The 15,366-nt window shown below is 54.2% G+C and overlaps 1 protein-coding gene across 13 annotated transcripts in view; it reads left to right on the top strand.

The window, feature by feature from the left end:
* The window catches only part of DAB2IP (DAB2 interacting protein), a 194,543-nt gene that overhangs the window by 124,092 nt on the left and 55,085 nt on the right, over positions 1-15,366 (top strand). The window contains exon 1 of one of the 13 annotated variants that reach the window (XM_054084397.1): positions 12,661-13,006. The exons of 9 other annotated variants lie outside the window; for them this stretch is intronic. In XM_054084397.1, coding sequence (XP_053940372.1) covers positions 12,894-13,006 — 113 coding nt within the window. In that variant the 5' untranslated portion in view covers positions 12,661-12,893. Of the gene's footprint in view, positions 1-12,660; positions 13,007-13,274; positions 14,174-14,841; positions 14,963-15,366 lie in introns of those variants that run through there. 3 more of the 13 variants (XM_054084398.1, XM_054084399.1, XM_054084401.1) reach the window with 3 other exon arrangements.

Below are 15,366 nucleotides of genomic sequence, written 5' to 3'. Positions count from 1 at the left end.
GCACGTGCCAGGGCTGCTGTGGCCGTGATGGACAACCACCGCTTCTCCAGACAACCTGGGCCAGTGCCAGTCAAAACACTCTGCAAGTCTGAGTGAATGATCCATAGCCAAACATCTCCAGGACAGGAGAGTTCACTGCCCCATCCTCATCCCCACTAGGATTGAGGGCGATGCTCCGGTGCAGCAGCTGGGTTTGTGGGGTAGAGCTCATCTGCTTCGTGTGTTGTGGGTGAGCCTGGGGAAAAACAAGCTGCTGGGCACAGAAACCCCCTGTGCGCCCTTCTCTGGACACCGACACTGTGGCTATTGTGTCTGTACCCAAGAAAAATGTCTGGCTGCTCATCATCGTTGCTGTTGTCAGGGCACACGTGTCAGCTGAGGTGGAAGGGGTCTGAATGTCTGTGCCCATGGGCTGGCACGCAGCATCTGGTCAGCTTTGCAGGGTGTGTCTGCCCAGCCAGCTGTGCACAAAGACCTGGTTGTGCTTCCGATGGCGTTATCTTCGCTGGTGTTTAATCAGGTAATTGAAGGCCGTTGGTATTGGTTAAATTCTTGAGTGATTCTGTCCACATAGATAACCAAGTGTTTGGTACGGTGATTCAGTCCCCTGGATGAAACAGTAGATTTGTGGATGTGGAGATATTAAATCAGCAAATCGTGGTGGCTTCCTTGCCCTGTTTCCTCAGCGGGCATCGCACAGCTCCTGCACATCTCCTGCAATTCCCATCTCACTGGCATTGGTGCAACCACACCTTCAGAATCCATAGCGGAGTCAGCAGGGCACGGCACCAAGCTCGTATATGGTGTCACCAGGCTGTGCGTGGTATTTTAAACCCCTCTGCTATATCCGGCCCTCGGTTGTGTTTCAGGAACAATATCGAGCTTTAAAAAGATGAGTGGAAAGAAAGGAGACCTTCAAATTTAGTCACTGCCAGAAAGTACTCGGCAGCACATAGCTGTCATTCTGCAGCAGAGAGGGATTATCCGTAACCCTGCCCCTCCAGAGTGAGGGATGGCAACGGAGCTGACCCCGGGCGCACTTTGAACTTCCCTACCTCTGATTAATTAAGTTTTTTCTCCTTGAGCCTGATTTAGTTCTTTAGTTCAGAATGAAGGATTTAAGTTAAGAAACTGTTGAGAAATTGAAGGGCAGCTCTCATCCCCTCTCCTGGTCTCATCCCCTTCCCTGTCACACGCGCACACACGTGGATCGGAGAGGGTTTGGTGTGGCTGCTGAAAAAGCAGTCTCGGGAGGCATTCCTGTCCCAGGATTCCTGTCATTCCTCCTGCACTCGCACCACTTTCCCTGTGCATTTTCATTCCTGCCAATCTTGAGATGTCAGTGGGACGTGGCACCCGCTTGCCCGTGTTCCTGGACGAGGGTGTTCGATGGCCCGGGCTGAGCCGAGAGCCTGGGCGGGGGTGCGCAGCTCCCTCCGCTCCTGTCCCTACCCCGGTGTGGACACGGCGTCTCAGTGTGTGGGCACTGTGACTGTGGACACGGGCAGGGTTGTTGCACTCTCTGTGAACAGGGCAGAGCCATAAATCACTGCTGCGACAGGCGGACACTGCTTCGCAAACTCTGTTACAGTGTGTGTAGTGATAAGGAGAACTGTGAATATGAGGCAGAACGGCTCAATTCCCTTTTTCCCACTGCTTTATCACTGTCTACAATTGCGTGAAAGGAGATTGTAGAGAGGTGGGTGCTAGTCTCGTCACCCAAGTGACAGGCGACAGGACGAGAGGAAGTGGCCACACGTTGGCCAAGGGAAGGTTCAAATTGGGCATTAGGAAAAATTTCTTCACCAAAAGAGTTCTTGGGCTGTGGCAGAGGCTGCCCAGGGAGGTGGTGGAGTCCCCGTTACTGGAGGGGTTTAGAAGACAGGCAGATGAAGCGCTTAGGGATATGATTTAGTAGTGGACAGGTATGGTTGGGCTTGATGGTCTAAGAGGTCTTTCCCAACCTAGTGATTCTATGATTTGGTCATTCTTTGGCATTTGGTGGCACCAGTAGAATCGTTTTGTTTTAGAAGGAGTGGGAGAACGTTTTCTCGTGTCAACCAGCTGAATCTGTTTGTGTCCTAGAAAGTCACCCAAGCCCACCGTTCCTGGCGTGGTTGCTGTGGCCAGCATGCTCTCACAGCGCCCGTGCTGGATCCTGAGGAGTGCTGGAGGGTTTTGGGAGGAGGGGGTTTCACACGTGTAGTCAGAGCTGCAAAAACTTGTCAGAAGTGATTCTGCTGATCTCTTAATTAGAATTCTTTAACCCACTTTTTGGAGGAGAAACAATTGTTTGGAGTAATGAGAGAGGATGTTTTGATGGAAGGAAGTACAACAACCTGCCCCGAATCCGCTGTGCTGCATTGTACCCAACCAACTTATTTCTCTCTATTTGTTCGTATTCTAAGCATAAATAATTCAGCATCTTGTTTCTCTCTGTGAATGCAAGAGGCAGGCTTGCTGGTTTCAGATCAGATGGAGCAATGAGGTTTATTACTCTGATGTTGGAGAATGATTGTTGCATATTTAATAGCACCAGAAATAAAAGTCCTGTATCTGTGTTCCACTTATGGGATCGGCATGTGGCTCTCCTAACGCCTCTGATCTACAGGACTCAAAGCTTTTCTCTGATGAAAGCAGAACCTTTGCGTACCCGAGTGACACAGGACATGAGTGGCAACTGCATCGCCAGCGTGCCCTGCCTGGCTGGTGTCGGCCAGCGTCTCCCCGCCGAGCTCTCAGCCCCCGCCCGAGCCAAATCGTTTATCTCACGCGGAAAGACTCAGCGACTTGCACTGTGTGACAAAGCAAACAGCAGAAGAAATAAAACAAACCTCATTAAAATAGAGTGGCTGGATGATAAGGCAAATGTTTAACATACCTTTTAAAAGCACTATTTCTTTTCTTCCTTTTATCTTCCTAATGCCCTTAAAAACTGCCTGAAAATATTTTACAGTAATTGCCAAGCATTGCAGATTTTAGTAGCTTTGTTTCAAAGTGTGGGGAAAATCATTGAATCATCACAGACTCATAGAATGCGTTGGATTGGAAGGGACCTCAAAGTCCATCCAGTTCCACCCCCTGCCATGGGCAGGGACACCTCCCACTGGATCAGGGGCTCCAAGCCCCATCCAACCTGGCCTGGAACCCCTCCAGGGAAGGGGCAGCCACCACTGCTCTGGGCAGTCTGGGCCAGGGCCTCCCCACCCTCATTGTGAAAAATTTCTTCCTAATGTCTAATCTAAATCTTCTCCCTTCCAATCTAAAGCCATCCCCCCTCATGCTATTACTTCAGCCTCTTGTAAAAAGTCACTCCCCAGCTTTCCTGGAGCCCCTTTCAGTACTGGAAGCTGCTCTAAGTTCTCCTCTGAGCCTTATCTTCTCCAGGCTGAAAAACTCCAGCTCTCCCACCCTGTCCTTGTGCAGGAGGTGCTCCAGCCCTTGGATCATCTCCATGGCCTCCTCTGGACTCGCTCCAACAGCTCCGTGTCCTTCTTACGTTGGGGATTCCAGAGCTGGACACAGGAATCCAGGTGGGATCTCTCAAGTGGGTGACTGTCAGGGCCATGCCGGTTATTCCTATGGATGATTAAGTGTGGCACGGTGTTACAGCATCCTGCAGTGCTGGGCTCGGCTGTTCCCTGCACAGCAGTGGTTCTGCAGTGCTTTGGTCTGCTCTCTGCTCTGGATGGATGCTGGGTTTTGCTCACATGCCTTGCTGAACTCTTGCTTGTCACCCAGTGCTGTTTTCCATTTTCTCCTGTAAAATGCACTGGCATGGAGAGAAATCCTTGTACATTTTACCTAAGACACTTGCCAGAATGAAGGGAGTGAGGCGCTCCTTGGCAATGGTAAAAAGCAAGGGAGAAAGAGAGAGCTTTGTCCATGAGCCGTTCGCAAGCCAAGACAGCCCTGCTAGGTCGCATTCTTGTTCTCTCAGCCTTGGCAGGAATTGCCTCTTTTTAATGGAGTCCAGTGTTCCCAGTGTTTCCAAACTTGGTTTAGTGTTTGGAGCAAGCTGGGATGGTCTCTGAGAAACAGTTTGTCTGGATCTGATTTAGAGGAAGGCAGCGCCGCTGTGTTGGAAGCAGGAGTCTCCATGCGGCTCTCCAGCCCTGTGAACGGGAAGGAACGGATGCTGCTCCATTTGTGCTTGGAAGGCTGAGCTCTCGCAGGGTCCCCACCAGTGGCTCCGGGTGGATCGGGCACACGCTTCTCGCGTGACTCTCGCAGTTGTTCCCATTTACGATGCCTGGGTCGGCACCACGGAGCGTTTGCGGCAGGAACTGAACCCACTGGTGTTTGCCAGGAGCAGGGGACGCTGCTCCAGCCACCTCCCTCCTGGCTACTGGCCTCGGCACTGACACTTCCTACCCAAAGCTTTCTCCTGTCACCGCATGCTGCTGCTAACACGGTCAAGCCTCAAACACAGCATCACTGGGTAAGGGAACCGCATGGAGGAGGAGAGCCCTCCCGTCCGGCCATGAGGACTCTCCTGACACCAGGAACCCCAGGCAGTGTTAAACAGATGTGGATCGGAACTGGTTCAAACCCCTTCCTTTACTGGAACACAGCCATTTTGCTTGCTTTGTGCTCTAAAAGCACAGTTAATAACTATTTTTGTCCTATTCTCATCTCTCACGTACACATACAGGCTCTGCTGATGTGCAGCTTGACAAGCCAGGCTGCCGTACGATGCCAAAAATCTCAAAACTGTCATGGAGCGAGACAAGGACAGAGGGGAAAAACAACTCAGATAAAAGGGCTGTGGACGCAGAAACGCTGCGTGTGGCACACTTCCCAGCCCACAGAGAGACTTAGTAATTTACATCATGGAAGTCTTTATGGTGCGCGACTCGATAGGCTTTCTGGCTCCGCTTGGGATCGCATTGGATTGATGAAGAAGCTGCTTTCGCACTTCTGTAGGCAAAGGCATTGAACAGCGTTCTTGTTTTTCTTAAAGTATATAAGGTAATGAAGTGTCTGAGGGATGGGATAAGGAGAGCCACGTGCCAACGGCCGGGGAGAGCTGTGCTCAGAAACTGCACGTCATCCTAATGTGGGGGTGCGGGGTTTATTGCCTTCTTCCAAACAAGAGTGTTCAGACCTAGATTTACCATTCAATCCCTCACTGCCTCCTCGGTGTTTTCTGTCCGAGGAGGAAGGCGATCTGGGTTAGCACTGCCTGATGTAATGTCACAGGCGGCGTTGGAACACGCGTTTGAGTTTCCTTCCCGAGCTCCCTTCCAGCTCTGTTTTCCTTTTTTCAGGACAATTACATTGGTCGTTATTAAAATAAAACCAGAAGGGGAGTAAAATGATTCATCTTTCCAAGCAGCTTTGCTAGAGAGCGTCATTAACTCAGCAGCAGCCGGAATGTGTCTGCTCAGGAAAATGCTTTGTCCAGGGGCCGGGCTGCGCAAAGGCTGCGTCCTTTGACACCTGGAGGGCTCCAGTGTCACCCCATCCTGGTGACCAGTGGTTCTGGCTGAGACCAAAGCATCGGGGTTTGTCCTGGCACCGTCATCCCTGGGGATCAGTCAGACCCGGGCAGGGGTCAGGCCCGGCTCTCCCTCCTCGAGGTGGACCCGTCAGATGGGGGCTGTGGGGAGCCTGGGCTGCCGCTGCCAGCCTGGGCTGAAACCATCTGCTGTGCAGGGGCTGCGGTAGCACATCCCACCAGCTCTAATCTCTTTATGAAAACACAGAGCTAAACTAGAAAAATAAATGAAAAATCTACGTTATCATCTCATCATTTGCAAGCCCAGATGTGTGCGTGGTGGGCCCTTCAGAGAGAAGGTGCTGGCAGCTTCTCCGTGCGCGGCACGCAGCTGCGGGTGCAGCTGGTTTCGCAGAAGCGTGGGGGTTCGAGAGCGCGTTTAACCCATCCTGCTGCTCGGGGGAAGCTTGGCTTGTGTTATCCTGGCATTACACCCATGACCGGCCGACCGGATCCACCTCAGCTGTGCATTTCTCAGGTGTCCAAAGAAGGACTGAGGAAATAGTGGAACATTTTTCTCACTTGGGAATTGTTTTGATTTCCTGGAAGCCTGTGTTTTGTACTGCCCATCCCACCCTCTGATGCCGAACGAGCCCCGTGATTTGAATGGTGGCCCTCCTGCTCTGGGAATGACTGGAGGTTGTGGAGGGACTCGGTCACTGTGTGCTCAGTTACTCATCAAGCCAAGGTCCGTTCTTATAATTCCTGTTGACAAGCTGACGGTTTGCTCGTGGAAAGCCAGCCCGACACCGCAGGCATGCGCACAGCCTCCCGGCCGGGGCCTGAACTAAATCATGCTCCACGTGATCCCCTCCAGCGAGACCATTCCTGAGCATGTGTATATGTGTGTGTCTGGGTTTCGGAAGCTGGCAGCAATCATCCTGGTCTGGATGATGAGGTCAGGGATCTACAAATACAGCGCAGGCAGAGAGGAGTAATGCTAGGGAGCTGATGATAGGAAATGGGGCTTTTCTCCCCACGGTTTGAAGCCAGCATGGACTGAGACAGCCGGCTGCTGCTCGAGGGGCTCTGGAGGAGTGGCACTGTATGAGCTCCCCTGAGGCCATTCCCCCAGAGCCCTGACCAGCCGCCTGGGCCAGGGACACTTGTCTGGCAGGGTTGGTGGATGGGCTTCTGGCTGAGCTCCTGGCTGGGGAGGTGGCACAGTTCCTGCAGAAAAGGGCTCCGCTTTCACCTGAACCAGTTTGGGAGCTTGAGCTGCATCACCAGCCCTTGGCCGTGCCTGCGTGTCCCCTGTGGCAGAGGCTGGAGTTGGCTGGGGGTCAGTCCTGTCCTGGGAAGGAGAGACGGTGCAATCTGGGCCATTTACCATGTACTTTTTAAACGGCTCCAGTTGTTTGACGAAGCCATTTGAGGTTTTCATGCTGTGTGTGCAGGACTGGTGTCTGCAGTGCCTTAGAACTCCTGCTTGGGGTGACAAGCGGAAAGCATTTGGGACTTAGCTGGGCTGGACTTTGCTTCACGGTGTTTACATTGCTGTTGCTCATTTGGGAACTAAACCTGCGGCTTTCAGTTTTGATCCACTGGGATGGTATATAAAGCCATCCAGGCTCTGGCTTGTGAGGCCGGCAGGAAGAAGAGGCAGCCTGGCCGGCCAGCTGGCTCCTGCCGCCGGAGGGAGGTGAGTCACGCTGCTCCGCTGGCACCGCGCTGGGAGGTGCCCGGACGCTGCCCGCTCGGTGCCCACCCAGCCCCATCACCTGCTGGGCCCCGCTCCGGCCTCCTTGCGCCAGCGCTGGCCTCGGATCTGGGAGTTCAGGGCTGGCTCTGGTGCCCGGTGGGAGCCTGGGGTCTCTCGACCTCTGCCCTTCCCCGTGCTGGCGAAAGATGGCGAGAAAGTTTTTAGCAGGGCCACAGCAATAGGACAAGGGGTAATGGTTGAAACTAAAAGAGAAGTTCAGACTGGATCTTAGGAAGAAATTTTTTATTCTGAGGGTGGTGAAACACTGGCCCAGGTTGCCCAGCGAGGTTGTCCCATTCCTGGAAACATTCCAGACTAGGTTGGATGGGGCTTTGAGCAACCTGATGTGGTTGAAGGTGTCTCTGCTCACTGCAGGGGGGTTGATCCCTTCCATCCCAAACCATGCCAGGATTCTACACTGCAGGACCCACCACCTTCTTGAGCAGGGTTTCTGGCCGCTTGTTTTTCCTCCAAGCCCTCTATCTGTGTTCCCATCTGACTGACTCTTCGGCAGGAACAGAGGTGTAGGGAATGGGGAGTGGAGGTGGCACGGGGTGGGAGCAGGACAAAGCGAGGGCACTGGATGTTGAGAAGGAGTTTGCAGAGTTCATTCTGGCTTAACCCTGCCCATGGTCCAGTCCTTGGTTGTCACCTCTGGGGAAGCTCTCTGGGACCGTTGCCTGCGTGCCCTTCCTGACGGTGCCGCGCTCGGTCTGGGTGAGGGAGGCCGGAGCGGCTGGTGCAGCGCGGGCGGCAGCCTCTGCCGTGGGCAGCCCGGCTCCCCAGGCCCGCGTGGCCGCGCTCAGTGCAGGAGGCTGATCTTTACAGTCTCTTACACCTACAAATCTGTCAGCTGCCTCTCCAAGTGCAGTCAGCTCTGATTTACTGGTTTACAGCTGGTGTTTACTGGAGTAAATCACTACACTAACGGCCGGCTGGTGGGAGTCCGGCACCTTCTCGGCTCGGAGGTGTTTCCCAGGTTGAGGTGGGCACTTCATGGCCCATCATACTCTGCCTCTTCTCTTCGCCTCAGCTCATTTCTCATCAAAGAAGGCCTCGAGTCCCTCTCAGAGCCATCAGCCCCGTGTGCCCACGGACACCCCTCCAAAACAGAGCCCGGTTTTAGTGGCAATGGCGTAAATCCAGGGCAGCCTCATCAGCTCAGGAGCAGACTGCAATTTCATTAATGAGAACATACGCTGGCCTATGGCTTCCCAGGGATTTGACCTAAGCTGGGCATCTGGCAGGGCAAGAAAAAGTGGTTTAGTGGCCCTGGTGCACTGGCGGTTCAGAGGGTGAGGAGTGGGGCAGGGGCTTGCTGTCTCCTCCCTCTCAAGGGAGTTCTGTGTTCCAGCAGAGGAAGAAAAATATTTGTGGAAATAAGTGTTCTAAGAAACTAAATGCAAGAACAAAATCTGAACCCTAACTTTTGCAGGTTGAAAAAGAAAGTAAGATAAGAAATGTTCTTTTCTGCTATGCAGATTTAACCCTTCAGAGCTGGGGAACCACTAAGCAAAGCCATTGACAGCGAGTGGAACGGGCAGGAGTCAGGAGTGGGTGTAAGGAATGGAACCCATGCTACGTCTGCAGAAAAAGATGCATCCATGCAACTACATTTATTTTAATTCGATCTATTTACATCAGCTCAGGCTCTTAGTGCAGTGCGTCTGAGTGGGTTTAACTCTTCTTGTGATCGGTACAGGCTAATGGCCTAAAATGTAGGTTTAAGCATTAATAATGGAGTAGAATTGCGGGTGAGGCAGGCGTGGTTCCACCTCAGAGTTCAGTGAGGCCAAACCAGGCTGCGGGGAGCTGTGTGGTGGCCCCAAACACCTACTGCAAAGGAAACCCTCCCAGGTTCTGTCCCTGTAAAAATTGTGCACAACTCTCTGTGTAAAATACAGCCCTTTTTGCAAGGAAGATGAGCAGGAGTTTAATTTGCTTAATCATGAGGCAAGTTAATCCTGTTCAGGCAAGGATCAAACCAGTTTCAGTGCATCTGTGTCAGCGCCTTGCATCTGTCTAACTAGATTGCTTTAAAATAACTCAGTTACCAAAGGAAATTGTTTCTGCTGTGCAGCTACTGAACCAGGGCTCAGACCTGGCCCTGCTCTGCCTCTTCCCATCCTGCAGGGTGAAGCTTTCTGTCAGGTTCCTCTCTGGTTCCCTGTGTAGCAGAGGAGGAGGGAAGTTTTTGTGTAACAGACAAGGCTGCTCACAAAGCTCCTGCAGGAATCTCTTCTTGTCCCATTGGGAAGGTGATAAAAAGTGTTTCTGGTCAGAGATTGGCTGGGTCTGATTCCATCTCTGAGAGGAGTAATCGAGTGTCAGAAAAACAAACGTTGGTTGGCCTCTGTCTGGAGCTCGGGCGTTGGTAATGACAATTAGGGTTTTCTAAACTTGTTATCTTTCGCCATCACAGACAACCCTTTAAAAATAGAGCCGAGACCAGATTTAGACTTGAGCTTTCATCCCTCGCAGGGAAGATGAGTGTGGGATCCCGGACCACTGTCTGCTCTCTAGACCAGAGGGCGAACTGGAGCTGACGTGTGTCACAGGGAGCGCAGCCCAGGACTGTCCTCTCTGCAGCCGCTTCTCCCCCAGCCCGGCTCTGAGCCCCCCTCCCCAGGACCTGTGCAGAGGTGAGGGCTGGATACAAGCACACAGAACCCCTGGGATTGGGGTTTAAGAACGTCATTTTGTTTAAGAACATCGTTCGGTTGGTGTTCCCTGCTACCACTGCCGGTAGTGGGAGACAGAAAGAAAATTGAACTAAAATGTAGTTTGGATGCTAAACATGTATTGGTGTTTGTCAGGCTCAGTCCTACGCCATCGGTGCCCCTGCGTAGCTTAGATTGGAATTCAAAACTTGACTCCTGCAAATGCTTCTTGGCTCGGATTGTCCTTGGAAGTTAAGTAGTGTCTGTGGAGCGAGACTAATAGCCCAAAATGATATTGAATGTTTGCAGGAATGAGACCACACAAAGAGGGTCAGAAGAGTCTGCGGCTAATAACAATGGTGTGTTTTAAATAAAACCTTCAGAAAGGATGTGTGGCATCTCAGTAAAGACAGGTTTCCTGCTGATGGGGATTACATTCCTAGAGGAAAGTCTAATGCTTGCTCAGGAGAGCAGAAAAGTGAAGCTAATTACTAGCAGAAAGAGGAATTGGCTGGCCAGGTGCACTCCCTAGTGCTATGAAATACGGAGTGTTTCCCTCAGCTCAAGAAGGACAGTGAGGGGCTGGGGTGCGTCCAGAGGAGAAGAACAGAGCTGGGTAAGGGTCTGGAGCCCAGGGGTTCTGGAAATACTGTAACCTGGAGAAGAGGAGGCTGAAACGAGACCTCATCGCTCTGTGCAGCTCCTGGAAAGGAGGTTGTGGTGAGGTGGGTGCTGGTTCTTCTCCCAGATGATAAGCGATGGGTGAGAGGAAATGGCCTCAAGTTGCACCAGGGGAGGTTTAGACTGGATGTTAGGATGGTGTCTCCACCCCTGGAGGGGTTCAAAAAGCATGTGGCTGTGGCACTTTGGGACATGGTTCTGTAGGCACGGTGGGATTGGGCTCAGGGTTGGACTGGATGAGCTTAGAGGGCTTTTCCAACTTTAATGATTCTATGATTCTAAAAGGCAGCATTAGTCAGAGGTTAAGGATTCCTTCAATGTCTGATATGGCACCTGCTTTTCCCGAAGTGCTGGATGTCCATTCTGCCTCAGGGCTGCAGGTTGGCTTTCCTGAACTCCAAGCACATTTTAATAAACCAGGTGAAGAAATCTTTTCATAATCTCGTTGTTCCACCTGGCCACTGTTCCTCTGCCTGCAAGGGCTGGGTAAATTCTGTGCCCTTCAGGTGCTGGTTACCTTCTTGTCGAGCTGCGCTGAAGGACAGGATAAACAAGCAGAAACACAGGCAGGACTCCCGTTCAGCTGTAGATCCTGAGCGCTCAGAGGCTGCTGCGTGAGCACACAGTTTGATGGAGGAACATTGGGATTCCTGAGAGCGGATTTAATGGTGTCTGCGGTGAAATCTGTCTGTTGGTTGGTGGTGCCCCAGGCTGTTGTACATCCAGTGAAGAGTTTTCTGGAAGGGCTCCTCAGTAATGGCCGTGCCCACCCCGCGCCCGAGCAGCAGTGACAGCCTTGTCCAGGGGCCTGTCCTGTAGTGTTAATTATGCTGAAAGAGGGGCTGTTCCAACGCTATGAAGTAAAGCTTTTTAGGACATCGACAGGCATTTTGATTTTAACTGTAAATTTGGACTAAATGTTGGTAATCACAGTTTCTTCTGCCTGGTGTGTTGATGGTTGGGTTGGATGAGCTTAGAGGCCTTTTCCAGCCTTAACAATTCTATGAGAACAATAGTCTGCAGGGAAGCACCTTGGGGAGGAGACGAATGAGGTATCAGATTAAGGAAGTTAGGCTGAACTCTGGCTTGGAATAAAATCAGCTGAGACTTTGACATGCAGACTTCCTTTTGGTGGTAGTAATGCTCACTGCAGTATTTAAACATTGAGTCAACAGAGTGTGGTTTCCTCACTGCCCGACACTCCCTGGGAAGGGAAAGAGCAGTCCCCGAGGCCCCAGAGTTTTCTCCCCAGAGAAACTCCGCAGAGTTCTTGCTCCTGTACCCCCTGAGCTGCACGGGGATATTCCAGAAGCCATGGGAGTCGGAAATGAATGACCTGTACATTACAGAGCAGTAGCCTCAAGATGTTGGTGTGTTACAGACAGCAGCCCGAGTACTCGTTGGACTCGATGATCTCAGAGGTCTTTTCCAACCTGGTGATTCTATACTGTGTGATCGATGGGGCATGGCAGCAGGTGACCTTCGGGAAACGTGTTTGTCGTTCACAGAGTTGAGACTTGCGGCAGGAGAGCCACCACCGAGCACCTGGGGCTCCACGTTCATGCGTTACTTCATCTCCCAGTGCCTGGTGCGTGTGCCAGCCCCGCACAGACCAACTGGCTGGAATTCCAGGTTTGCAGCAGGGGAAATTCAGCTGGGCAGTTCCCAGCACACAGAGCTCTTTCACTGGATGTATGTCATCGTCTTCCTTGTCTGGTGGCAGTGGTGGAGCTGTGCTCGGTCCCTACATCAGCTGGAGCTGCTGCAGCTCCCAGCACATCTGGCTTCCTGCGTGAATGCAGGCCAAAAGCATGCGCTTGTTGGGTTTGGTATTTCCTTCCAGATTGTCCTAATAATGTGTGTGAACATGCAATAGAAAATACTCCAGTGCTGGGCTGTGGAGAGGACCTGCATTCTCCGCTCTCCTGCTGCCGTCGGTCTGCTCCGCTCTCCACCCACTGCAGGTGCGAGGGCCCGTTCCAAAGTTCAGGTTCTGTATTTTTGTGCCTTGCCAGAGCGATAAAAAGGTTGGTAAAACTGTAACTTGACCTTAGCGTTTCGCCGCCTCAAGGGAGATAAGGTGCTGAAGGAAATAGGAGAGCAAAGCACCAATGGCTGTGGGAAAGGGACCCCGCAAGGCAGGGGCTCCCTGTTGAGGACCGGGGTGCTCCGCTCGGGAGCCGCTGGTGAGCCCGGCACGCAGGCGGGAACGGCTGTGGAGCGCTGAGCGGGATTTCAGCCTAGCATGCACTGTGTTTCTGCTCTGCCACACAAAGGACCCCTGGGCTGCTGCAGATTTGACAAAAAGATTGACTGAAGCTGCCTGTTATTATTTTTGGCTACTCCAGCAATGTATCAAAAACCTGAGGCTGGGCTGATGCTGGTGCCCTACTTTATAGAAGCCCTGAAAAGCAAATCGAGGACAGCGAGCTTGTCTTTCTGCATGGCATCTGCCAACAAAGGGTGAGAGAACTTCAAACCGCTGGCGGGGGAAATGGGGGGAGGCAAAACTGAGGCAAAATGCTAAATCCAGAGTGCTGCTTGCAGACTGCAAGGGGACAGTCAGCGTGCGCTGTGCAGAGGACGCGAAGTGGGGAATGCACTGAGCGGGCGTTGTGCTGCGTGGGCTGCGCATCCCAGCATGGCTGGTGAGCTGGTGCCGTCGCCCCCGGGGCGCAGTCGGGAGGGGGAAAAGGACCCCACTGGCCTTAGGTGACAGACAGCGTTTCTTATTATTCAAACCCAGTACATTTTCTCTGTGTTACTCAAGTTCTTCTACATTTTCTGGATCCTTTGGAGGCGAGAGAGGGTCGTGCCCACTGCTCTGGCTGAGAAGGAGAGGATGTAAGCGTGGATGCGCATGGAGTTAGTGTCGGAGCTGGGCACAGAACCTATGAATTCTGAGTTGTTTGTCATTGCCACGTGCCGTGGTGCTGGCTGGAGGGACGATCCATCTGGGAATCCGGCTTGCAAGTCCCTGGAGGAGGCAAGACTTGTGCCTGCTGCCTCGGCAGAACCCAATTCCTTCCCCTCTGGAGTGAGGAGACCCTGAGTGCTTTTCATCAGGGATATTTCCTTCGCTTTCGATTCCCTTCCTGTGCCGACCAGTGGTGTTAGCGCCAGTGCCCACATCCTCCCTGATCCCGAGCCGCCTCGCTGGAGGATTTATGATCTGCTGGAGCCGTGGCCGGTAGCCTTTGAGAAGTGGAAAAGGGAGCAGCCATAAATAACAGGCAGGGGGACAGATCCGTGCGGTGGTTTTTCATTTACTAGATAGTCCTACTTTGTTCTTGATGAGTAATGGAGGCATTTGAATACGCCAGGATGACAGCAGCAGTCTGGCCCTGGGAACGTGTCGGTGTGGGCTGGGTGAGGATGGTGGCAATCAGGACACTTGGACCATGCTGTGCAGCCTTCCTCTCTTGTCTGCGCTGTCTCACGTCCTCCTCCCGCGCTCACCTGCTGCTCTGGGCACTGCGTTCCCCAAGGCTTCACTTCAGCATCCCCGCACTGTGCCGGGAAGCGGGGCGCGCTGGGTTCTGATGCGGGATCGGGTGCCATGGCTCACGGCAGCGCGGCCGGATGCTGCTGCAGGTGCTACTCCGTGCTCTGGATTGCACTGCTGCAAAGGTCAGTGACTCGGCTTCCCACGGGAAAGGAACGGGCTTCTGCATCCCAGGGCAGCGGGCAGCCTGCTGCCCTCCTCCTGCCTTCCCGGTGCTGCCAGCAGGCAGGATGCGGCCAGGGGAGGGGTCGGGGAAGTGGCCAGGGAAGCGGTTAAGGAAGTGGCCAGGGAAGCGGTTAGGGAAGTGGCCAGGGAAGTGGTTAGGGAAGCGGCCAGGGAAATGGCTAGGGAAGTGGCCAGGGAAGCCAGGGAAGTGGCCAGGGAAGCGGTTAGGGAAGTGGCCAGGGAAGCGGTTAGGGAAGTGGCCAGGGAAGCCAGGGAAGTGGCCAGGGAAGCGGTTAGGGAAGTGGCCAGGGAAGCCAGAAAAGTGGCCAGGGAAGAGCTCAGGGAAGCAGCCAGGGAAGCTCTCAGCGGAGCCAGGGAAGTGGAGCCCTAGAGCAGCTGTCGCCAAAATAAAGGAGAATTGGATTTTCCCAGGGTTTATCACGACAAAACGGAGACGGACACGGGGGCAGTGGACACGGGGGTCGAGTGGCTCGGGAGCAGTGGGGAGGGACAAGGGGACTCCGGGGAGGGACCGGGAGGCGGCGGGGGAGGATGGGGAGGGGCTGCCGGGCTCCGGGGAGGGGTAGGGGTGAGCGGGGAGGGCTGCGGCTCCGGGCGGGCGGTGCCGCGGCGCGGGGGGCGGTGCCGGTGCCGCCGGGGCTCTGCCCGGCTACAGCGCGGCCAATGCGGGCCCGGCGGGGCGGGGCGGCGGCGGCATGGACGGGAGAGGCGGCGCGGTGAGAGCGGGGGTGCGGGAAAGGAGGGGAATGCGGGCAGGGAGCGGGAAAGGGCCGGGGGGGAGGCGGGAAAGGAGCGGAGCAGGAGCGGGGGGAGGAGAGCAGGGAGTGGGGGGGAGGAGAGCAGGGAGCCGGGGGATGCGGGCAGGGAGCCGGGGGGAGGAGAGCAGGGAGCAGGGGATGCGGTAGGGAGCCGGGGGATGCGGGCAGGGAGCGAGGGGGAGGAGAGCAGGGTGCCGGGGGATGCGGGTAGGGAACCGGGGGATGCGGGCAGGGATGTGGGCAGGGAGCGGGGGATGCGGGCGAAGATGCGGACAGGGAGCGGCGCCGGTGCTGGTGGATGCGCCGGGACCGGGAGGTGCGGGCAAGGAGCGGGGGATGCGGGGAGGGAGCGGGGATGCGGGGCAGCAGGACGG

This window comes from Cuculus canorus, chromosome 19 (genome assembly GCF_017976375.1).
Source record: "Cuculus canorus isolate bCucCan1 chromosome 19, bCucCan1.pri, whole genome shotgun sequence".
In the NCBI taxonomy this organism is placed as follows: Eukaryota; Metazoa; Chordata; class Aves; order Cuculiformes; family Cuculidae; genus Cuculus; species Cuculus canorus.
This window is presented reverse-complemented; position numbering and strand designations above follow the sequence as displayed.